The sequence below is a fragment of the Dermacentor variabilis genome, unplaced genomic scaffold, assembly GCF_050947875.1.
Source record: "Dermacentor variabilis isolate Ectoservices unplaced genomic scaffold, ASM5094787v1 scaffold_33, whole genome shotgun sequence".
In the NCBI taxonomy this organism is placed as follows: domain Eukaryota; kingdom Metazoa; phylum Arthropoda; class Arachnida; order Ixodida; family Ixodidae; genus Dermacentor; species Dermacentor variabilis.
Genome location: NW_027460511.1, coordinates 411,749 through 436,928, shown reverse-complemented (window position 1 = coordinate 436,928; position 25,180 = coordinate 411,749). Strand labels below are relative to the sequence as shown.

General features: G+C 47.8%; 1 protein-coding gene across 2 annotated transcripts in view; it reads right to left on the bottom strand.

Annotated features, from left to right (window-relative positions):
* LOC142569018 (uncharacterized) overlaps window positions 1–25,180 on the bottom strand; it is a 104,227-nt gene that overhangs the window by 62,869 nt on the left and 16,178 nt on the right. For both annotated transcript variants that reach the window (XM_075678542.1, XM_075678543.1), the window contains exons 3-4: window positions 16,023–16,114; window positions 5,054–5,205 (exon numbers count right to left, since the gene is read on the bottom strand). In XM_075678542.1, the coding sequence (XP_075534657.1) occupies window positions 5,054–5,205; window positions 16,023–16,114 (244 nt within the window). The remainder of the gene's footprint in view (window positions 1–5,053; window positions 5,206–16,022; window positions 16,115–25,180) is intronic.

Sequence of the window (25,180 nt, the reverse complement as noted above, 5' to 3'; positions counted from 1 at the left end):
AGAGCAGAAAGTGTCAACGCAATCTGCAGGCGTCGGCTGAATGTGTAAGGGGACAGCGCTGGCCCCTCTGCAATTAAGGGACGTTCAACACACATCTGCAGCAGTGGTATATTTCTGTGGCTCGCAATACAGTTGTATGATTGCATCATTGAAAAAAGAGCCTTTCAAAATTAGTGGTAACTATGCAGCGGTGGCTTAGAGGTAGAACATTTGCCTCGCGTGCAAGACGACCATGGTTCGAATCCCGGTACTGCGCAATTTTCCTACAGATTAAAAAAAATCTGCGCGTTGATAAAATTGCTTAAACCGTCCTGCAATGTGGCCTGATCCCGGTGACCAGAACCGGTAATACACTTCTTAACCAGAGCAGGATTGACCACACTGTTGCAATACTTGGCCATAACCTCCTATAGGAACACAACAACCAAACCCCGGCCCTCAGTCCCCAGCAGCTGTGAAGCAACTGACCATGTTGGCGGTCAGATCTGCGACGCAGCAGAGGGTGCTTAGAATACCTGGGGACCGGACAGGCCGCCATTGGAGGCAAGCCTAGCAGTGCTATTGGATGAACTAGAGGGCAGTTAATGGGATATGATAGGGCTCAGTGAAGTCAGGAGGACAAAAGAAGAAAATAAAGTGCTAAAATCGGGAAGGTCCTGTGCTACCGGGGCTTAGCGGAGAGACGAGAACGAGGAGTCGTATTCCTGATTAATAAGGATATAGCTGGTAACCTACAGGAATCCTATAGCATTACCGAGAGGTTGACAGGTCTTGTTGTGAAACTTAATAGGAGGGCCAAATTGAAGGTCGAACAGGTCTAAGCCCTTACATCCAGTCATGATGACCAGGAAGTCGAAAGCTTCTACGAAGACGTGTAATGGGCGATGGGTAAAGTCAAAACAAAATACACTGTACTGATGGGCGACTTCAATGCCAGGGTAGGCAAGAAGCAGGCTGGAGACAAGTCAGGGCGGGAATATGGCATAGGCTCTAGGAATTACACGGGAAAATTATTAGTAGAGTTTGCAGAACAGAATAATACGCGGATAATGAATATCTTCTTCCGCAAGCGGGATAGCCGAAAATGGACGTGGAGGAGCCCGAATGGCGAGACTAGAGATGAAATAGACCTTATGCTCTGCGCTAACCCTGACACTTATACGGGAAGTACACATTCAGGTGACGGCAACAGTGCTGCCTTCGGCTACGCGTATAGCTCGAGTATTAGGAGGCGTGAAATCCTTCCTCAGTCGACGACAGAGATTACAACTCATTGTGGACACCTGGGCTCCAGTATGTATTAATGCCGTCAAAGGTACACCGTCGACGTGAACCAAGCAAGTTGTGGTTCATTGGGAGGGTCAATGGAGGGTTCCGACACTACGAAGATTATGCAGCACTATCTCCAGGCGCTGCATGGTGTAGTTTTCCGTCCGGGAGGGTTCATATTTGATCGGGAAAGAATAGCGGCGTGGCTGGGGCGACTGGGACTAGCGGCGCTGCGCTGACAGCAAGCGGGCGGGATTACTGACAACGACGGATACGTCAGAGGTAGGAGGCATACGGCGAGGCGAGTAACGGCGCGTCGGCATATGGGCGAGGAGATGGGGAAAAGGAGTTTGAATACGGCGACGTCCGGGAGGGGCGGCAGTGGCGAGCGACGTGACCAATGCAGAGGCAACGGAAGAAAATGTGCTTGTCGTCAGGAGCTCTCCACTCGGTAACGTTACCGTATCTAGGAGCATATTACAGATTGCCGTAAGGCATAGCAGTCGGCATCAGCCGCACGTCAGGTCGGGAGACGGAGCAGGCAGCAGGAAAACCTAGCTTTGCAAATTCTTGCAGCCCAATTCCCCGGAATGAGAGAGATTGCTGGGGCAGGTTGGTCAATGGTGTGGTCAAGGGGGCATTGATGGAATGGCAAAGGACTTGTGGCCTCGAGCTCGCAGCGAGCAACAAGTTTGACGTGTTCATTTAAAGGTGGTGAAGCGGTAAGGTCGACGCAAGACGACGTCGCAGCAGTGTTAGGGAGCCGGGAAAACTGTGGAATGACGCAGTGCCTTTTGGCGAGCTCAACGTGGCGGCATTCCTTGAAAATGACGTCGATGGTGGACAGATTGTTGAAGACCAGCAAGTTTAACTCGGTGTCCGCGATGCCTTCGAGTACGTGGCCAACTTTGTCAACCTCGGCCATTTTCGCGTCGGCCTTTCGGCAAAGTGCGAGCACGGCCTTGGGTGTACGAGAAATACTATTCAGTAGAAGATTGATATCGGGTAGCAAGCTCTTTTAGAGCAGCCAGCTGCCGACCGGTGGCATTTCCAAAGAGGTCGCTGAGCTTCTCCTTCAAACCATCCCTACTAGAGATCTCGTCGTTGTCCGCCCGGAACCAGACACGAGAAGCATAATGATAAGGTCCCCGCGGATGTTTTGCCTAACAGGCTCATACAGGCTGAGCCAATCCTGAACGTCGACATTATCTTCTTGGTCGGAGAATATGCCAGGATCGCGGCGATTGGTAACTGTAATGCAAGTTGTTGTCGGGCACGGAGGAGTTGGAGACGAGGTTGACGATGAGCAGCTGGGTGACTATACGGTCGATAAACTGCATTATGAGGACGAACGGGTTAAGGGGTCAATGTAGTCGCACAGCGGCGCAGCCCATAGTGCGGTCTAAAAGGGGGTTGCTTCTTTATAGAGGTTGTTGTCAACGACGATTTCGCGATAGGGATAGGATAGAGGGGAGGCGCTTATGGACGTGATGGGCGACAGGGTGCGGGCAAACATAAAGTTCGCCTTCATTGGTAGCCGGCAGGTAGCTTCCCAGAGTTGCAGGGGAGACTGCCCGAGGGCAGACATGAGCAACTGGTCGATGATACTGGCGAAAAACTGCATGATCAAGATGAACGGGTTAGCAATCTGTGTAGTCGCCCAGCTGCGCAACCCACAGGGCGCCCTGAAAGGTGGTTGCTTTCTTGTAGGCGGCGAAGATGTTGACAGCCGCGAAAGCACCATAGGGGTAGATTAGAGGGGAGGCGCTGCTGGACGTCATGGGACACAGGGAGGGGGAAAACACAAAGATCGCCTGCATTGCAAAGAGGCAGGTAGCTTCCTGGATTGGCAGGGAAGACTTCCAGAGGGCAGATATGAGCAGTCGGGCGGCAATACGGGCGAAAAATTGCATGATTCGGATGAAAGGGTTGGCGGTCTGTGTAGTGGCACATCCGCGCAGCCCACCGTGCGCGCTGAAAGCTGGTTGTTTCTTTGTAGGCCCCGTAGAGGATGTTAACGGCGACAGGGCACTTGGATATTCCACGACAATCCACATCAGGAGTGGAGGCGCGGCCGGACGTCCTGAGGCATGGCTGACAGGGAGGAGTAAAACACAAAGTTCCCCTTCATTGGTAGTACGCAGGTAGCTTCCTTGTGCTGCAAGCGAGATGCCGGTAGGGCGTACATGAGCCACTAGGGGATGACACGGGCGGAAAACGGCATGATGAAGATCAACGGGTCAGCGATCTGTGTAGCGGCACAGCCGCGCAGCCCACCGTGCGCGCTGAAAGGTGGTTGCTTCTTTATGGTAGGCGTAGAGAATGTAGCCGACGGCTAAAAGGCGGCAGGAATGGGATATAGGCGAGGCGCTGCTGGACGTCATGGGTGACAGGGAGTGGGCAAACATAAACTTCGCCTTCATTTGTAGCGGGCAGGTAGATTCCCGGATTGGCAGGCGAGAGTTTCAGTAGGGCAGACATGAGCAGCTGGGAGATAATACGGGCAAAAAACTACATGATCTGGATGAACCGGTTAGCGGTCTCAGTAGTGGCACAGCCGCGCATCCCAGAGTGCGCGCTGAAAGGTGGTTGCTTCTTTATGGGCAGCGTAGAGTATGTTGTCAACGGCGATAGGGCGATAGTGATAGGCTAGAGGGGAGGCGCTGCAGGATGTCATGGGCGACAGGGTGTGGGCAAACAAAGTTCGCCTTCATTGGTAACCGGCAGGTAGCTTCCCAGAGTGGTAGGCGAAAGTGCCAGTACGGCAGACATGAGCAGCTGGGCAATGATACGGGCGAAAAGCTGCATGATAAGGATGAACGGTTTAGCGATCTGTGCAGGGGCTCAGCCGCGCTGCGTACAGTGTGCGCTGAAAGGTGGTTGCTTCTTAGGCGGCGTAGAGGATGTTGTCAACGGCGATAATGAGATGGGGATAGGATAGAGTGGAGGCGCTTCTGGAAGTCATGGGAAAGAGGGAGCGGGCAAAATAAAGTTCGCCTTCATTGGTAGCAGGCAGATAGCTTGTAGGAGTGACAGGCCAGACTGCCAGTAAGGCAGGCATTAGCACCTGGGTCATGATACGGGCGAAAAACTGCATGATCAGGATGGACGGGTTAGCGGTCTGTGAAGTGGCACAGCCGCGCAGCCCACCTTCCGTCAGTCCTCTTAAACTAATGAGTTCTCTTACACTACCAGGACACACTGTGTGTAGATATGCGGTTAATTAAATATGAGTAATTTAATAGGCTCCAATTTTCTGAGTTCACGCACCACATGCAAGGGGAATATCATATGGATACTGAAATCCTCTGTTCCTTTGTAGTTATCAGTATTTCTCCCCTATTCTCCCCATGGCGATTGAAATGACTAAAGTTATCCATGTGTGACAGATAGGCCCTATTATGGCACAAATTTTATATTTACGGGAAAGGCAGCCATCTTAGAGCGACCCCTATTGAAGAATTACACTGGGGGGCTGAATTGGGGGGGTTCAAAATAATTTTCGAATACCTGTTTTTTTTTATTTACAAGCGGTATACAGGGCTTGTAGTTACTTTTCCTGGTCTGCCCGGAAACTATGCGAGGCACATAGCTAATATTTGCTGAAGTGGGAAGCAAGCTGTGATTGATCAGTTTAGCTTAATCCGAAATTAGCAACACTACCTTTCACAATTAAGTACTTACATACACTTACATACTACACCGCCACTGCGTGGGAATACACTGCTTTTCAAGCTCTGCCCAGAGAGTTTGGGGCCGAAAAATGAGGTGACAATGTACTTACAAGACTGGCACATATTTGTAACAGTATAACTTCCTCTCACATCCACTGGTATGACTCGCTTGGAACGTAGACTTCACACAGTGGCATGGACTGACACTCCAATCATCTTCGTCCATCTTTTGTAAATGAATTTCTTCTTGAATTTGAAGAAACTTTATAAAGAGAAATGGACATTGAAGCGAAATGTAGCTATACATAATAAACCTGGAACAAACTATTCACGCCCACATGTAATTATTCGTGCTTAGATATTTGTGATAATGAAAATCGGAGCCGAAGTGGCGAAAATTATATGCGTACGACGTGTTTAAGATGACAAAACGGGGGGACGAGGTTGAACTCCAAAAAGAAAGTATTGTCCGCGCGTACCGTGAGAATGCCTAAAGATTCCTCTAATATGGGCCGATAAAATGGCCATATACTTTCATCTTCACTATCGCTAACAACACGACCGTCCAAAGCATTACTGGGGACTCGTCCTTTTTCCTTGTCTATGGTCGTCAATCGATAACTATCCTCGACCTTTCTTTCTTCGTTGTCACCGTGCCCTCGTTCACATCAATCTTTGAGCAGTTCGATTCACGCGTTGCCCGGTGTCACCAACGTGCTGGCCTCAACACCGAGGCACTTAACAAGACCGCGAAACTCGCTATGATGAATCCCAACGTGTCGTTTTATTCCACCCTGGAGACGAAGTGTTACTGTGGACTCCAGTTCGGGCTCCTGGCTTATGCGATAAATTTCAGTCCCGTTTTATCGGGCCCTATATATTTAGGGAACAGAATTCGCCAGTTAACTGTCGTGTCACTCCAGCTGTACCGCCTTTGGATGGCCGCTGCCGTGCCGCAGAGTTTGTGCATGTTTAGCGTTGAAAGCCTTTCATACAGCGTTTGCCGCCATAACCAGCGGCCAGGTAGGCCGCTTCGACGCGCGGGGGAAATTGCGTGAGCATTATATAACCCCTTCATCTTCTTCATCTGTATATATTCACTATCATGGCCAGCGTCGTGGTCTTCAGCGCGCAACCTGTTAAATAAGCTGTCGAGCTTCAACAGCTGTCTCGCACTGTATATATATAAATTCTAATGAATAAGAAGAGCACAAGGAGAAGGCCAGCCAGATCGTCTGTTCCGTGCCTGCAGTGCAAACAGTTGGCCAGCTGGATCACCAGTGCTTAGCACGAGGGCGAGCCGTTCAGGCAACCAGCTGTTCCTGCTCTGCGTGACCTGCCTTCTTGACTACGAACAGACGCTACCAACTGAACTGTTCAATACACCCCATTACAATTGGTGGAGGTGCTGGGTATTCAAGAACATCTGCACCCTGGAACTCCAGTCTCGGACTCTGCCTCCCGTAATGCCTGACTCTCCCCAGCCGACGTCGCCGCCATCTTCGTTGCTTGCTCTGGCGCTGTCCCGCAACGCCCTCCAGCGGTTTTCACCGGTACGGATGAGCAGGACGTCAATGACTGGTTGTCTACATACGAACGGGTGAGCTTGCACAATCGATGGGATGTTACCATCAAGGTAAATGCCGTCATCTTCTACCTTGCGGGAGTGGCTCACCTGTGGTTTAAAAATCACGAAGCCGACTTTCAGTCCTGGTCCGCGTTCAAGGCCAGTTTCACTGGTTTTCGGTCGCCCCGCCGTCCACAAGTTGCGCGCCGAGCAGCGGTTACGAAAGCGAGCGCAAAACCCCGAAGAAACATTCACCTGTTATATCGAAGGGGTTCTCGACCTATGCAAACGTGTGGAGGCTTCTATGCCCGAAAATGACAAATTGAAGCAGATTTTGAAGGGCATCGCCGATGACTTTTTCCAAATGCTGATCGCGATGAGTCCGTGCACCGTAGCAGAGCTCATAAACTTGTGTTAAAGGTACGACGAGTTGAGCAGGCAGCGCGATTTGACTAGGCACCCCTCAGCGGCTGACGAGGCCCACTTTTCCATGACAGACTTCTCCGATCGCTCCCCCCAGCTCATCGAAATCCAAGCTTTCGTGCGGGAGGAAGTCGCACGTCAGCTTTTTTGACTACCCTTCGCTGAGCTACCCGAACAGCAGCCGCTGCCGCGACAGCCTCCTACACAGTTCGCCCCTACGCTCCGGCGGGTTATTGAAGACCAAGTAGCTGAGGCTCTACCAATGCAGCATCAGCAGTACCCTGTCGCCGCACCACTTACGCATCCGTCGCCGCGCAGCCTCCTCGTCAAGCACTCGTTGCGCATCATTCATGACCGCTACCACCCTTCTATCATCGCGTTCATCCACATGCTCCTGCGTTTGCTAATCCTTAGCGCACACAAGACAACAGGCCCATATGTTATGCCTGCGGTATTCCCGGCCATGTTTCACGACTATGCCGCCTCCGCATGCTGCACTATGATGGTTTGGTACAGACGCCTCCCTACGCCAACGTGCAACCTTTTCACGACACTTATTTTAGTCGGCAGTCGAACAAGCCACCAGCCGAGCGCCCGGTCCTTACACGTCGTGCACCTTCCCCGCGTCGCCGCTCGTTATCCCCCATGCGTCGGCGCCCTTCACCTATGCAAGAGGAAAACTAAGCGCCGCAGTTCAGGAGGCTGGAACTGCATCGCCATCGATCTGTACAAGTCCTCCATTGTCGCCTTCGAACGTTGTCGACCTTGCTGTTGACGGCGTCCCTACCCTCGCGCTGATGTATACTGGAGCAGCCGTGTCTGTCCTAAACGAACGCCTCTCTAGCAATATTGCCGCGTTCAGACTGCAATCGCATCCGATAAGTTGCGTATTTATTGCAATTTGCGCAACTGCTGGAACGACTGTTTACGAAGCTAGCAACTGCCTTATGTTCACATTGAGCCTATCGATAAGATACGCTTTTACGACTGGCCAATCACCATTCTGGGACAGCCGCGTTTCTAAATTATTCAACATGGCGCGATCAGCAAGCAGCTGTTAGCGCAGGTCGAGGCTCTTCAAGCCCACAGTTTTCAGGCACTGGTCATAGAGTATTGGTCACTGTCGCACTTCTTTAATTAGTAATTCATCGCTGCACAGCGAAGAAGCTTACCCACTTAGCATCATCACTAGGCATGGGCAGTGTGTACAATACAATGAGACCGGAAAACCGCACTGCACTCAAGGACACCGCGCGCGTTCGGCGCGAACCCAGGAAAGCGCAGATGGCGTCGGCAGCAGCAGCAAGGAACAGCGTTGCAACGCCGGATGGCTGGGATGGCGATCAAGCAGAGGTTTCCGAAGCTAGGAGCATCACCAGCCACGAGCATGCACAGCACAATAAGACCGTCAAACAGCATAGAAACGCAAAGAACAACAGTGCTACGTCGGATTGCTGGGATGGCGAGCACCGGATGAAAACGCAGAATCTGGGGAGGCCGGAAGCTCTGTGGGCCGGAAGATGCAAACCGAATCTGCTTCGTGCATTGGTGGCGTCGTAACAGTCGTATCTGTGCCTGTCGTAAAAGTAGCTATGGGTCGTCCAACATCTACGCCCAGGCTGGTTGCGATTGTTGCGTACTTTCCGCTCAATGCAACAGTAGTGTGAACAAACTAGTTGCGCTTTTTGCGTTTACGCTTGCGATCCGTGCGAACAATCCGTACGTAGCGCACGTAGTCCGGACGCGGTATTATGAAAAGTTACGAAGCCAATTTTTGGGTTTCTCCTTCGCACACGAAGCGCCCAGCCAGTTCAGCCTTCAGCAACATGCACAGCTACAGTTGTCATTCAGGGCGTTTTCTATATTGTTGAGTTTGTGGCTCTGCAGTCCTGCTCTCACGACGTGATACTGTGGTGGGACTTTCTTTCACGAAATAACGCCGTCATCAATTGTGCACGTGCTGAAGTCGAATTATCGCCTCTGTGTGACGTTCCTCTCGTCGGCACCCCTTCTCTTCCCTCTAAGCTAGTCCTTCGGGAAGACATCGCCATACCACCGTACTTGTCTGCTGTTGTTCCCGTCTTCTGTGGCGCTGTCTCTGAAGGCACAGTCCTCTTCACTCCTACGGAACTCTTCATAACCTCAAATATGTTCCCCTCCCTCTTGCCACGCTTGACATTTCAGCCGGTATCCGCGCCATCGTTGTCTGCAATCCGCTTCCTACATCTATGACGGCTCTCTGCGGCGAAACACTTGGCCATGTTCAGCCTCTTAATGGCATGTTTATAACCGACCTGCCGAATGCTTCGTATGCAGAGCTCACTGACTTCTGTGCACTTTCCACTTCTGTTCCACCATCACCTGACTTATTCACACGTTTCATTGCCGATGACCTTACTTCCGAGCAGCGCTCCCAGCTTCACCTGCTTGCCCAGTTCTGTTTTTCTTTTGATGTCGCTCAGTCGACTGTGTTTCACGTCAACCATCCGCGACCACATCGACACTGGCTCCGACGCGCCATTGCGGCAGTGCCCGTACTGCGTACCTGCCAAGGAGCGTCAAGTGGTCAGTGAGCACGTGGACGACATACTTCAGTGCGGCGTCATTCGACCTTCCAATAGCCCGTGGACATCACCGATGGTTCTCGTCACAAAAAAGACGGTCCTATTCGGTTTTGCGTCGATTATCGCCGTGTTAATAAGATAACGCGAAAAGACGTTTACCTTCTACCGCGCATTGATGACGCTCTGGACAGCTTGCAGGGCTCTGATTTTTTTTTTCTTCGTTGGATTTGCGCTCAGGCTAGTAACAGGCTCTGATGTCAGCAGTTGATCGCCGTAGAACTGCATTCATCACTGAAGATGGTCTATACGAATTTATTGTGATTTCATTTGGCCTATGCAATGCGCCTGCTACGTTTGAACGAATGATGGACAATATCTTGCGCAGTCTATAATGGAGCACGTGTTTATGCTACATCCACGACATCGTTGTGTTCGCCCCTGATTTCAGCACGCATCTTCTTCGCCTTAGGCAAGTGTTGAAGTGCTTGACCAACGCAGGCCTGCAACTGAATCTGAAAAAGTGCCAGTTCGCCACGCGCAAGCTCATGATTCTAGGTCACGTCGTATCACAACGTGGCATTTGCCCCGATCCCTCAATATCTCGCGCTGCGGCCGAGTTTCCTAAACCTAAGACATTCAAAGAACCCTGCGCCTTCATCGCCCTCTGGTATTACTTCAGACGCTTTGTTCGCAATTTTGCCTGAATTATATAACCTCTGACACAACTCTTAAGTGACGGCAACGACCTATCCTCCTGGTCTCCTGCATGCGACACCGCGTTCGTGACCTTACGCCGTCTGCGGACGTGTCCACCTATACTTCGACACTATGACCCCACCGCCCCAACTGAAGTGCATACCGATGCCAGTGGTATTACCCTTGGCGCAGTCCTTGCGCAGCGCAAGCCTGGCTACTCCGAGTACCTCGTTGCTTACGCCAGTCATGCGCTGACGAAAGCGGAATGAAATTACAGCGTCACAGAAAAAGAATGCTTGGCCATCGTTTGGGCACTAGGGAAGTGTCGTTCTTATTTATATGGCAGGCCTTTCCATGTCGTTACGGACTATCACGCCCTTTGTTGGTTATCCTCTTTAAAAGACACGTCTGGACGCCTTGCCCGCTGGGCTCTGTGCATTGAAGAATACGACATGAACGTCATCTACCGCTCAGGTCGCAAGCACACTGACGCTGATGCTCTGTCCCGCTCTCCGCTGCCAGCCGACACGGCCTCCCTCTCCAACATTGCACTGTTCTGATGCGCAGGTATCGATGTCGACCGAGGATACCGCCTCAAAGAACCTTGGGTGGCCTCTCTTCTGGATCTCCTTTCTGGCTCGCCTGCATCTCCCATCTCCCGCTCCCGGCATCGCCAGGCTGCCCATTTTGCTGTCCGGGATAACCTCTTGTATCGACGCAACTACCAACCCGATGGTCGCAAGTGGCTCTTGGTTATCCCTAAGACTTTGCGTTCCGACATCTAAGCGTATTTCCATACTGACCACTGACTACTGACCCATGTGCACACGCAGGCGTTTTGAAGACGTATGAGCGCCTGCGGCAACGTTACTACTGGAGGAGAATGTTTAGTTTTGTCCAGAAGTTTGTCCGCTCGTACCCGCAATGCAATCGCCGCAAATCTGCGCCTCATCCTGCCCATGATTTATTACAGGCACTTCCGTGCCCTGCTCGTGCCTTCGACCGTGTGGGAATTGATCTCTATCGACCACTACCACAAACACCCGCTGCCAAACGATGGATTATTGTCGCAGTTGATCACCTTACACGCTGTGCTTCAACCGCTGATCTACCTGCAGCAACCGCCAGTGACGTTGCATCCTTTCTGCTTTATACTTTGTCGTGACGCTTTTCAATTTTGGGACATTTTACAAAGAACTATCAAAAAGACTTTCCTCTCACATATCATAGTATCCGGTTCCTTCCTTTCAAAAAGACAGCCAGTAATGCACCATACGATTTGTATATGTTATTAGGACTTTATTCAATATGGAGAAGTCGAATGATCGACAGACATGCCGAGCCACCTCGCTCGACAAGGTCTATCTTCCGAGAAGAGACTGCTCAAGTCCGTAGTGTGGTGGCTACATGTGATCCCGTACCTGAATGAATTTCGCGTCTGGACGCTTGCGTTTGTTTGCGGTAATTTTGACTGTTATTGGTCTGCATACTGCGCGTGATTTGTTTCTCATGTATGTTCATATGTAATGTAACTGCATTGGTTTGACACGACCGATAATTCCATGCAATAAAGAAAAAATAAAGTTCGGCGTGATGCAGTGGTGAGATGCTGAACTCTGAATCCTTAGGTCCTCAGTTCAAATCACCAGCCGGGAAGTGTTTTCATTTTTTTACTATAAAATTTTCTTTTTTGTAGTAACAAATTTACATAGCCTAAAAGAGGTACCTGTCAATTTTTAATTCAATATAGATCAAGAAGTACAGAACTTTCAACTACAGGACGTCACACTCCGAACAACGAAACGACTGAAGCAACGTCCAAAAGCATGACAGGCTGAAATTTCCTGTTGTTTTTCTCAAGTGGGAACTGTCGGCAAGTGACAATTCCAGGCGGTCAATTATGTAACGCAACGATGGGTCATGGCGCTGCTCGTCGGCGACATGGAGCAGTGGAAAAACAGAGAGAACACAGGCGACGGTGTTAGCATGAGACATAGAGCTCGCGTCTTCCAATGGGTAGCGAGAGAGGCAGTCTGCGTCCTGGTGTCGGTGTCCCGACTTGTAAGTCAGTGTGTAGGGATATTCTTGTATTTAGAGGGCCAAATGACCGAGCTAGCCAGTAAGATCCTTGAGCGACGAAAGCCAACAGAGCACATGATTGTGGTTGCAATGAGAAGGGCTAGCCATATGAATATGGGGGAACTTTGAAACCGTCCAGACGAGAGCAAGACATTCGCGTTCGATAATCGAATAGTTGCGCTCTGCAGTTGTCAGAAGCCGGCTAGCGTAGGCTATAACGCAGTCGTGTCCGCGTTGGCGTTGCGATCAGACGACACCAATCCCATATCCACTGGCATCGTTTCCGACCTCTGTAGGTGCGGATGGATCAAACTGGCCCAAGACCAATGAATTAGTGAAAATCGTGATAAGGCGTGAAAATGCGGCGGCCTGAGGGGGACCCCACGTAAACGGCACGCTTTCCTTCAGAAGTTCCGTGAGTTCTGGAGCGATTGCTGCGAAATCTTTCATGAACCGTCTGAAATAATAACAGAGCCCCAGAAAACTCCGGACGTCTTTAACAGACAGAGGTAAAGGAAAAACCTTACTGCTCGAACCTTCTCCGTGTCAGGTTGTACGCCGGAAGCATCGACGAGATGGCCTAGCGCTGTAATCTGTCGGCGCCCGAAGCAGCACTTCGATGAGTTTAATTAGAGTCCAGCCTTGCGGAATACGTCAAGGATAGGTGCGGCGCGCTCAAGGTGCGTCTCAAATGTAGGAGAAAACGCACGGACGTCGTCGAGGTAAGGAAGGCAAGTTGAACGTGTGAAACCTTGAAGCAGAGATTCCATGATCCCTTCGAACGTGGTGGGGGCATTGTATAAACAGAACGGCATAACGTTGGATTGGTATAGGCCATCTGGAGTGACGAAAACAGTCTTTTCTTGGCCTTGCTAATCGATTGAAATCTGACAATAACCAGATCGAAGGTCGATGGACGAAAAGTATTTGACACCGTGAAGACAGTCAATGGTGTCGTCTATTCGTGGCAAAGGGTAAACATCCTTTTTCGTGATTCGGTTTAGGTGGCGGTAATCAACGCAGAAACAGCACGTGCCATCTTCCTTTCGACGAGCCCGACCGGCTACGCCCAATGATTCGACGAAGGCTCAACAATGTCTCTAGTGAACCCCTTGTTTACTTCCTGCTGAATAACTTGTCGGTCTGCTATGGACATGCTTTACGTTCGGTGGTGAATGGGACCAGCATCCCCAGTGTTTACCGATGCTTAACAGTGGACGTCTGACCAAGTGGTCGAATATGAGTGTCAAATACGTCGCGTTAGGAAAGCGAAAGACGATATAGGGTGGCTGCTTGGTCAGGTGCGAGGTCTGCAGCGACCATCGGACGTAATGCGTCGTCGAGGTTCAAGGTATCCTGCGGGTAATCAGGAGAATCTGGAGATGCGTGGGCTGCAAAAGCAGTGACGTGGTCGTCTGTCACTGACCTGAGCGTGGCCACCGCTATGCCTTCAGGTAACACTTGCTTCGCCAAGCCAAAATTGATAACAGGAAGGCATATCCGATTAGTGGCAAGGGTCACGACGGAGTGTGGCACATAGTTGTCGCGCGCCAGGAGGACATCACGCATAGGTGCGACGACATAGTTGCCATCAGGCACTGCTGCCGGTGAGGCCAATTCGACGAAGTTTAGGGCTTTTGGAGGTAAGCGAACAAATGCTGTAGTGCAGAGGGAGTTCGGTTGTTCGGGGCGAACGTCTGAAGGAAGAAGCTCGACACACAGCGTCCCGGTGGAACAGTCGATGAGGGCAGAATGCGTCGTCAGAAAGTCGAGACCGAAGATTAGGTAATGGGGGCAACTGGTCAGCACGGTGAACAGGACTGGAACTTGGCGGCCAGAAATTTCTATGCGAGCAGTGCACATACCACTGACGGCAACGCTGGCATCATTGACAACGCGTACGGCTCGAGTGATGGCAGGAATAAGAACTTTCTTGAGGCGACGACATTGGTTAGCGCTCATTATGGAAAGTTGGGCTCCAGTATCAATTAATGCCGGTAACGGAACACCATCTACGTCTATTTCAATTAGGTTCGTGTGGGTGAGGAGCGTCAGCGGAGGATTTGGACAGGACGAACGTGATGCAGCACTACCTCAAAGAGCTGCGTGGCCTAGTTTTCCCTCCGTCGGTGTGGCGGGGGAAAGCGGCGAGGTTGGGGCGACGAGGAGCGATGGCGTTGAGGCGACGGCGAGGTGAATAACGGCGAGCGTCGGCGTATGGACGAGGAGCAGGGAATTAGCTCCAGTACGACGGCATCCAGGTGGTGCGACAGTGACAGCTACATGACCAACGCGGTGGCAGCGGACGCAGATCGCTTTGTCGTCTGTGTTTCGCCATTCAGCCGGATTGCGTGGTCTGGGAGCGAAATAATGGTCATTGCAGGTTGTGGACATGGGAATGTGTGCCGAATCAGGTCGCGAGACCGAGCAGGCGGTAGGAATGCCAAGGATTGCAATTTCTTGCCACAGAACTGCTTTAATAGGGGAAATAGTGGGGGCCGCTTGGTCGAAGGTACCGTCAAGGGGTCGTGGATGAAGAGGGGCCGGATTCGCCACTTCAATCTCTCGGCGAACGATACACGTGACCTTTTCTTGAAATGGTGGTGAAATGGTAAGAGCGGAACAAGGGGACGTGGCTTGGGTGTTTGGGAGCAGGGAAAATTGTGGGACGACACGGCGGCTTTTGGCTACCTCGAAGCGGCGGCATTCTTTGACGAAGACGTCGACGGTGGAAGCGTCGTTATAGACAAGCAAATTGAAGGCGTCGTCCGCAATGCCTTTTAGGATATGGCCCATCTTGTAAACCTCGGTCATGTGCTCGTCGACTTTCCGGCAAAGCGCGAGCACTTCCTGTACGTAGGAGACATACGATTCGGACGACGACTGGACACGGGTGGTAAGATCTTTTCGCGCAGCCTGTTGGTGACCTAACGGGTTGCAAAATACATCGCGAAGCCTCTCTTTCAAAGTGTCCCAGCTGGAGAGCTCAATCTCATGGGTGTGAAACCAGACACGTGGTCCGCCCAGACGAAAAATCACATTGGCAAGTATGATGGTAGGGTCCCAGTGGTGGATTTGGCTAACGCGCTCATACATGCTGATGCCGTCGTCGACGTCAACGCCATTTTGCGCGAATTTACCAGCATCACGGAGACTAGGAACCGTAAGGTACGTTGTGGTTGGTGCCGCCGGTGTAGGTGTAGACGGGATGGTTCCATCAGAAGCCCTGGCTGAGAAGACGACGGTGCGGCAGCTTCGCAGCTCCTTGGCGAGGACGGGGAACGTTCCACCTGCACCACTACGTTACGCGAAGGACGAGTCAGTAAGACGAGCAACTAATTACAGGTTATATTTACAAAAGCAGTTGCATCGCTGACCGGTTAGATTCACAGTGCGAGCCCAGTTCGTTCTTTCTTCTCTTTTCTCGAGTGATGGCGCCAATGCACCTCGTTCAAACTATCGAATGTCACACGCGTGTAGCAATATTAAATCCTTTCTCTCCAAACCATGTGTTCTTTGTATTGATAAAAATAAACTAATTTAGCGTTGAGAGGTACGGGTAATAGCAGGTGGTGCCATTTGATGAGTACATGTATGAAGTATGCGGCTTACTCCTGAAGACAAACAAGTCATATTGTGAGGTTTATTATACCAGGCAACTTAGTTTTTCTTTTTGTATTTCTCGTGCTTGCAAATGCGGGTATATTCTGAAGAATTCGTCAGAACAGAATAATATTTAAGAATACGTACCCCTAAAACTTTTTCTAAGGATACCGCTGGAATTACTTGATTTCCGTCAGGTTCTGGCGCCGCAGGAGGGTTTCCCTGTACCTGGTCACCAGCTGCAGCCCATTATACCATGCATGAAAGTCATCAGTTCACAGTTAGCTAAGATACACTTTACATAAATTAATAGTTTGAAGCAGCTGGGTTTCATTAGCCAAAGTATTTGTTATAAGCAGAACGATCAGAAGCTCTCGCTCACAATTTAAAGTAGGGTTCTTCTCTAGAATTTAGTTATTATCTTTATCTGGTGGAGTGTTCCGTCAAGAGGGGAAAAATGTGTTACGCAAGCATTTCATCAACGCTTAGGTGCGTAAAATCCCATGAGCCAATGGTACGAATCGGCGGACGTCATCACTCTATATAGGCATTTTCCGGAAGAGACAGCCTTAGGTAGGAAACGGTCGCACTTCCTAAGGGAACGTCAATTTCTTTTTCTGATGTTCCAATAGACCGTGGACATAGTATGCTCGTTCACAGTATACCGCTGTTAAATGAGCTATGATTAGGAGGGGAGCGCTTGATGTTTCATTGCATACAATTGCATCACCTAAAGTAGATGGGCAGTTCTTTTCTTTCTTTCTTTTTCTTTATTTGTTTCCATTGCTAAAATACAATGACGGGGGCTAAGATAAAAGCTGCAATGAGGCAGCTTGAGGTGCCCTTAGCCCCCGTGTTACATGGTGGCAGTGACTAGCGCAATCAGCCGTACGCAAAGAGCATTACATATAAATAATAATTACAATCATCAATCAATTCAAGAGAATTTTCTGTAACGGAACAAACAAAAAAGGAACAAAGAAATGGGATAAGGACAAATAAAAGTAATGCAGATATTATGCACCACCCCATAACATACACTTCGCAATACGTAAATAAAAGTGAAAATCGCGTACACTTGACGATGCATAATTAAAAGTGAAAAGATACGATGGTCGATTAATATTGGAATAATTAAGAGGAAGAAAAGGACGAGCAAAAATTATGTCATTAGAAACATTTAACAAGACACACATGTGAATACAGGTGAAAAAGAAATTACGCTTGATTCATTATTTAGGAGAAGGTTCTGATAAGTAACGACAGTTCTGACCGTGTTATGTTAATGATGTCAATGCCAGCGTCATGTAATGTATTAGGCAGTCTGGGTAATTTATTTTTCGTCATTTGCAAACCGTAGTTGGTTCTTGAAGAAGGTATAGACCAATATTCTCCGTGACGGGTAATATAGGTAGCTGTATTTCTTTGCAGACAAGCAATTTCATTAAATACGCTGTTTTCAGAGTTGGAGTTTGAGTGCCATATACGAAGAAGAGAGCGGTTGTATAGAGAGTAGATTGTAGGTATGTTGTATTGTTTAAAGAGGTGTTCACTGTGACTGTGATATGGCACATTTGCAATGATAAGTAAGATCTTTTTCTGTAGTAAGTGTATTTTCCTGAGGTTAGTTTCAGTTGTTGTGCCCCACACAAGGTGTGTATAATTAATGTGTGATGCAAATAGTGAGTGGTAAATTAATATTTTTACGGATGTTGGTAGGCGATATCTACTCTTGTTCAGCATTCCTGTTATACGGCTAAGCTTTTGTACTACAAAATCTACTCAGTTTAGCGTACTAGAGAAGTATGTACCTAATACTTTAATTTCATTTACTATTTCTATGCTCCCTTTGTTCATCTCTAAAGTGTGGCTTTGTGGAATCTTTGTGCCTTTCGCATGAAAGATTACGGCTTTTGTCTTATTTGAATTTAATTTTAGATAATTTTCTATAGACCATGAGGATATGTTATGGAGAAACCCGTTTGCGCTGTTTATTAAACTAGTATAAGATGCCGATGAAATAAACACACTAGTGTCATCTGCATATATGATAAATTTTGCCTTGGGATAGATCAGAACGATATCGTTTATATATAAGTTAAAGAGTAGCGGTCCAAGAATGCTTCCTTGTGGGACTCCTCTTTTTATTTCTCCAGAAAACAATTTAAAGATATTTATGTGCACATATTGCCGTCTTTTTTCTAAATATGACTTAATTAACTGCAGTGGGAGGCCCCTGATACCATACGTATCAAGCTTTGTTAAAAATAGGTTATAGTTAATATGATCGAATGCCTGAGTAAAGTCTATAAATATACCTATTGTCAGTTGCTTCCTTTCAAAATTTTGCAGTATATGGTCTTTCTGGTGTAGTAGTGCTAACTGTGTTGATTTGTTTTTTTGAAAGCCGTACTGAGCTTTCGTGACAACGCGATATTTTTCACGAAAGGATGTTAACTGGATCAATATTATTTTTTCAAGTCCCTTAGAAAAGTGCGGTAAAATTGATATGGCGCGATAATTTTGAATATTGAGCCTGTCAGCCTTCTTATATATTGGAATGACTTTAGCAACCTTCATTTTTGATGGGAAGATTCCTTCAGCGATAGAGGTATTATAGATATGAACTAGAATGGGGGCTATATCGTGTATGACGTATTTTATGGGTTTTATCTGAAGGTCGTCTGAATCACAACTTTTAAAGTTTTTCATTGCCATAAATACACAGCAGAACTCGTCAACATTAGTTGGATGGAAAAAGATTGTGTTTGACTTTCCGGGTAGGGAGAGAGTGGTTTTCGGGCGTGTATGCGCTTGTGTTTCTCTGTTCAGGAAGTATTCGTTAAAGGCATTCGCCATGTCTGTTTCGGACAGTAAACGACCTTCTAGGCTAATTTTTTCAATAGGTCCTGCGCGTTGTTTCCGCTCCAATATATTATCAAGGTTCCTCCACAGTTTTTCTGAGTTTCCATCACACAATAAAAAGGATTGTATATAATAGTTATCTCTGGTTTTCCTTATTTTCTTGTTTAGACTGATCCTGTAAACTTTAAATTCTTTAAGATCAGCAATTTCACGAGTTTTAATGAATCTGGCGTACAACTTATCGCGTTTTTTATTTTCTTTAGTAGCTCTCTTGTTATCCATGGTTTACGGCACGACTTGGGCTTATATTGTTTAACGGTGAAGTGTTTCTTATAGACAACTAAGAATTTTTCAATGAAGATATTGTAGGCTCTTTCAACATTATATTCCTCAAGTACGTCCTCCCAACTTACTCGTCGTAATTCTGTTTGAAACGCTGCCATTGTACGCTCATTCATGTTCTGAAATATCCTAGTTATATTTTTGTTAACCTTTTTTAACTGGCGCTCGACAAAAATGCATATTGGATTATGATCACCAATTGGGCAGCTTAAAACAGCGCTTTTCACATATGAAGGCTCATAATTTGTAATATATAGATCTAACGTGGTCTCCGAGGACATTGTGATTCTAGTACTCGATTCTATAACATTTATACAACCGTTCGACAAGATTAAATTTAATAAGTCATGCTGTCTAGCACTACATGCACTCATGTCAATGCTATAATAACCGCCAAGGACCACCTTTTGCTTGTTTTCGCATGCATACGCCAACAGATTATCTACAAAAGTGAGGAAGTCCTGCATGATACCGTCTGGTGGACGATAGCACACACCAAATATAACACCATCAGCTTGAATGCACAATGACTCGACATTATGCGTTATTGTTGTAAAGTCTTCCAATATGTCACAGGATATGGAATTTTTCACCAGCAGAGAGACACCACCGCCACGTCGAGTTGTTCTGTTCAAGCAAAATGTTTTCTTTTGCGGTAGTCGAAGAATATTAACATCATTTGAGTACCAGGGTTCACGTAACATAATGACATCACAGAGGTCATTTATGTCATCGAAAAAGGTTTCTAGTTCACCAAGTTTGTTACAAGCAGATTGTACATTCATACGTAAACAGCTCACGCCTTTAACTGCAACACAGGAAGAAAACCATTTTTGTTTATCGATAAGACCGAGCTGCTCCATTGGAATGAGATCAGTAACACCAAAGTAACACCAAAGACGAAGACTCAGGTGCTGATGGCCCGGAGTTCATTCACGTCTTTCACTACCGTCGCTGCACTCGATTTGCGCATCAGCACCTTGTCATTTGAATGCCAAACAAACTGATAGTCTGCATTCTTCGCCCATTCTTTAGTGGCAGGAAGAAGCTTTCTGGTTCTTAAGGTTAGATTTTTATTAATAAAGACCCTGTTTCTCTTTTCTCTCAAAAGCTTTCGCTTGGCAATTCAACCGTCTCTAGTCTCCTGGTGCACGAAGCGCAAGATGATCCCACGCGCTTTCCCTGTCTTAGCCGGCAATCTGTGAATAGCGATTATAGGTTGGGCTGTGATGGGTTGCATTTACAGTTGTGCACCTAGGTTATTAACCTTCTCAAGTAGATTCTCCCCCTCGGTTTCCGCAATCCCATGTATTTCAATGTTTAGTCTTCTACTGCGCCACTCAAGTGCTTCAAGGTCAGACTCAAGTCGACAGAGTTGTTCTGAAGCGCCACTACGCTCAATCTTTTCTACCTGACGTTTCATTTCCTTGATTTCCTTCTCTTGGATATCTTGACGATTTTGAATTTTGTCAAATTGATCAGATAGCATTTGCATCGACTTCTCGATTTCTGTCATTTTGTTTGCAATCACAAGGAGGGAACTGAGCTTACGTCCATTTCTGCGAGTTTTGTAAGAATGTCCGAGTGTGCCCTTGGCGCCGGCGTCCTGCATGCCGCCCGCCCTGCATGCCTCACATTTCCAACTTTTCCTGTACTGCGCCCGTTTACCCTTCAGCGTGTTTTCGCTTACTCCTGAGCATTCACCGCAATGAAAAGAAAACTCGCATTGACCACAAGTTAGAACAGAGTCAATATCGTGCAGTACCTTGCGGCAAGAATAACAACGAGACATCGCCAATACACGGACACTTCGCGACAAACACTGTTCAACCGTTACACAATGCTATACCCGTTGATGGCAGCGGCAGAACGCAGGAAGAAACGGCAGATACATAGTCACCAACCTGAGAAAACAGAAGAGCAAGGTAAGAGCGTTGCGTCCAGCCCGTTCCGCCGCTGCCGCCGAATGTAGGGACACGCCCCCGCCGAACGATATGCCGCGGCTTTTCCCCGTTGTGGCAGCACACTCGTTCTCAGATAACCGGTGGCGCGCGATTCAAAGGATCCGGTCTGCAGTGGAGTGGTCGATTCCGGTCTGCAGTGAACGATGAGAGTTTCCCCTTTAGCACCTCTGTAATGAACAGCGACAGAGTCCAGCGGCAAAAGGAGTCGGGCACCCAATCCGGTGGAGGGAGTACCTGAGAAAACAGAAGAGCAAGGTAAGAGCGTTGCGTCCAGCGCGTTCCGCCGCTGCCACCGAATGTAGGGACACGCCCCCGCCGAACGATATGCCGCGGCTTTTCCCCGTTGTGGCAGCACACTCGTTCTCAGATAACCGGTGGCGCGCGATTCAAAGGATCCAGTCTGCAGTGAAGTGGTCGATTCCGGTCTGAGAAAACAGAATAGCAAGGTAAGAGCGTTGCGTCCAGCGCGTTCCGCCGCTGCCACCGAATTGTGGCAGCGCGTTCCGCCGCTGCCACGATTCTATTCGAGCGAAAGTGGGACCACATTGCGGGCGACGAACATCAGATTTAGAACAGAGGAATCTCGTATAACTAACTGAGCGGCGCTATGCCATAAATACCGCAGACTAAGTTATAACTACAAACAATATTCACCAGCAAATATGTGGTGCATTTATTTGTAGCCCTAGAAATCAGAATTTTTCTCGAGAGATCCTGTCTTTCCGATGCGCACTGCAGATTTATACCAAGAAAGTGCTTGATTATCTTTCGTGCGAAACGCACTGTTCTCACATGGCCGACTAGGATATATCATTTTTGTGAAGGCCTTGTATAAGTGCAATGCGGCACAGCATCCCATTACCTCTTCTACATACGTTATTTCTTCGTTATCGGCTGTCGTAGCATTAGCGACAGTCCTAGAACAAAACTGACTAGAACAAAACACGCAAGGAAGCATAGGCAGAATTAGATTATTTTTCCGACCATGCAAATGGTGGTGAATGAAACTGATACCAGGAGCAACAATATGTAGATTGATTCAGGCATATCGTAATAGTTGGACGAACATATCTAAGGCCATTTTCCCACAGCCTATCCTGTGGAACTGTGAATGGTGAACATTTACACGGTGTGAAAATAACCTCTAGCAAAGCCACAATTGGTTTTCAGCACAACATACTCATATGGACAGGAAGGAACGTCGAGACACACTGGAATAAAACTGAATGTTGCTTATAGATTTCCAACACTTTTTTGTTATTCTGTTTTTCTTTTGTCTTGCCGTTTATCCATCCCCTAGGGTGAAGTGTCGAGTTTACCCAAGTAGTCCTTTTTCCGGTTATTAGTATAGACGGTGTACTGATGCACGATTGCCATTTCTGGTAATGTCCATGGCTTCTCAAACTTTGCGCCTGGCTGATTAGCATGTATGTATTTTTCTAAAACCTTTATGTGAAATTGATGATGCTATGGTGTTGGCGATGATGAAAAGCGAGATGCCCCGCGGAGATTGCTTCAAAAGCTGCTGCATGCTCTCTTGTCCTGTTTTAGGAATGTTTTAGGAAAAGTAAACGCTTACGTAAGCTGACGCGCGAAATTGTAGAAGCTAAGGACTTTGACAGAAGCGGGTAAATCATGCATCACTACACCATCAATACTACTAACTGATAAAAGAATGCGTCACTTGCGCAAAGAAGATAATTTACCTTCAGAGGCGGATAATACACATGACAAAAGAAAAACGCGAATGAAGCATTTCCAGTGTTGTGCTATAATAAGTGTGCAAAATAAAAAAAATCTTAATGCCCTTCCACTCTGTGAAAAAGGATGAGCAGTAAAGCTGTGTATATGGGCCCCTTAATGGCAAATTGCAACTCCCACGCGGGTCGGCCCGGCATTGCACTTTCTTCGGGATCGGCCGACGTATGGGGGGTGCTTAACGCCTGCTTCCCCTGCACCACGGGTCCACCCAGAATCGCACTATCTTCGGGATTGGCTCACATATGGGGTGTGGTTAATGCTTGCTTCACGTCCTCCGCGGGTCGGCCCGGCATTGCGGAAATTTCGGGGTAGGCCCACGTATGGGGAGCTTTTGGCTTCGTACTGCGACAGGATAATTTCCCAAGACGGTAGGCTGTGGTATAAAGTTTGTAAACTGGGATAAGGTGCCTCAGAAAGCCTGGCCAACGTTTCGATAGGAGGACCTATCTGCGACAAATGTCGCCTCGTCATCATCGGCATGTTAGTTTTAAAGGGTTAGTGCAGTGAAGTCACGTGCAGTTTTTGTCGGTGGCGGTTGGTTATAAAGGGGAGACTTGAGAGGTAATGAGCGCTGTCAACTGACGTCTGTGAGCGTGGTTCCCAAGATGAATGAACAAGAGCGGGAGAGTGGGAAGGCGGGGAGAAAATAAAATAAAGAAAAGCAGATAAAACGGGGGGAGGAAACAAAGAGAAAGAGGGAACAAAGAGAAAGAACAAGAAAAAAAGAAGTGGGCAGAGGGCGTTGGGGAAGCGAGTGGTTGGGGAGCATTCAGGGGTGTCGTTGGTGGCATGTTTTGGTGGCGTTAGAAGAGCCGGTCGGGCGGTCAGTGCGCGAGTAAGACAAAAGACCCAAGAAAAACAACATGAGTTGAAAGAGTGACTTTAGTAGCATAGCAGCAATGCGTCGAGTACTCTTGAAGTAGTTAAGATTGCGACAAGGAATCTGGGGTTCAATATATGGGGTAACTGGAAGGCAGCGGCATGGTTTTTCAAGGGACGGTAGCCCCTGTAACTCAACGTAGGTGTCGTTACGGCGGTATACAGAAATGGCAATACTCTGTGTGGCTGAGGCGCCGAAGAAGGTTTACTGACGTCTAGGAATTTGAAATGTGTTGGTGACATCTTGCAAAAAACATACAATAAAAAACAGACAAAGAAAGAAAAGAGAGGGGGAAAAAGAAACCGGAATGACAAATAGGGGGTAACGTGCGAAGAAGCGGGCGGGGGCATGTGTACATGGGAATAGGGGTTCGTACAGTCGATATAAACGTAAAAAACATGAAAGAGCATATTAAATTGAGTAAATTGAGTAGCTGTGAGGAAAAAAAATTTCGAAATGGAGGAATAGGTGAGGTTAAGAATTAAGGTTAGCTGGTGGCATTGTGTGTTTTGTGCCTTGGTTGACGATATGAGAATTTCAGATTTAGGTTATCACTTTTAAAGATTCTAAGTTGCCTCTTGCCAAATTATTTCCCGTCTTGTTTAGGCAAATAAACTTGTGTATTAGGTAGAATTTCGTATATTTCCTTTCACGAGGTGAACGGAAATTTGTAGTGTATAGAGACTTGCTTTGTCGAATATATGACCATCTTCATTAAAGTGGCTGGCTACTGCTTTAGGTAAATTGTCTTTCCTGTCCGCGTGGTGACCGTTGAGTCTTGTATGAATTTGTTGCCCAGTCTCACCTATGTATTGTTTGTTACAAGCGGCACATTCTAGGCAGTAGACTACGTTGCTTGATATGTAGGTGAAAGCCGAAGCTACCTTGTGTGCGTAATTCGATGCTGTATTTCTACTGTAGTAGTAGATTCAATATGTTCGCATGTAGAGCACCTGGGATGGTCACGTTAGAGGTATACAACTTCGCTGTGAAATAAACATTCATTTGCTAGTGAAGTGCACCTTGTTGTTTCTTTCTATTTCTATGAATATGTCCTGCTGGAAGACAATTATGCTATGTTGAACCAACTAGCACAGGCAAGCACTATTCCAAAGCAGCAGAGGCGTCAGTATTAGTATTACCATTAATATCATCTCACTTTCATGAAGCCTTCTCTACGCGTAATTGGCAATGGTGAAATGTGACGAGGGTACCCACAGCGCTTCCCCTACTGCAATATACTGCTTCAGACAAAACTGACGTACGAATGAATAAACGGAATGTCTTGCACAAAACCAACAGTGACTTCGACAAATGACAGGACATGCCGCACAGACAGCGTTCTGGGTTGTTTGCGTTCCACCACATTGTGAAGTTCCCCTAGGTTTATTGCAAAACTGAGCGCTATAGAATTCAATGAATAATCAACAGGTCCCATTTGCCGCTTTGAAATGAAGTCACAGACTCAGCAGACGTGAGCCCATATTTGCGGT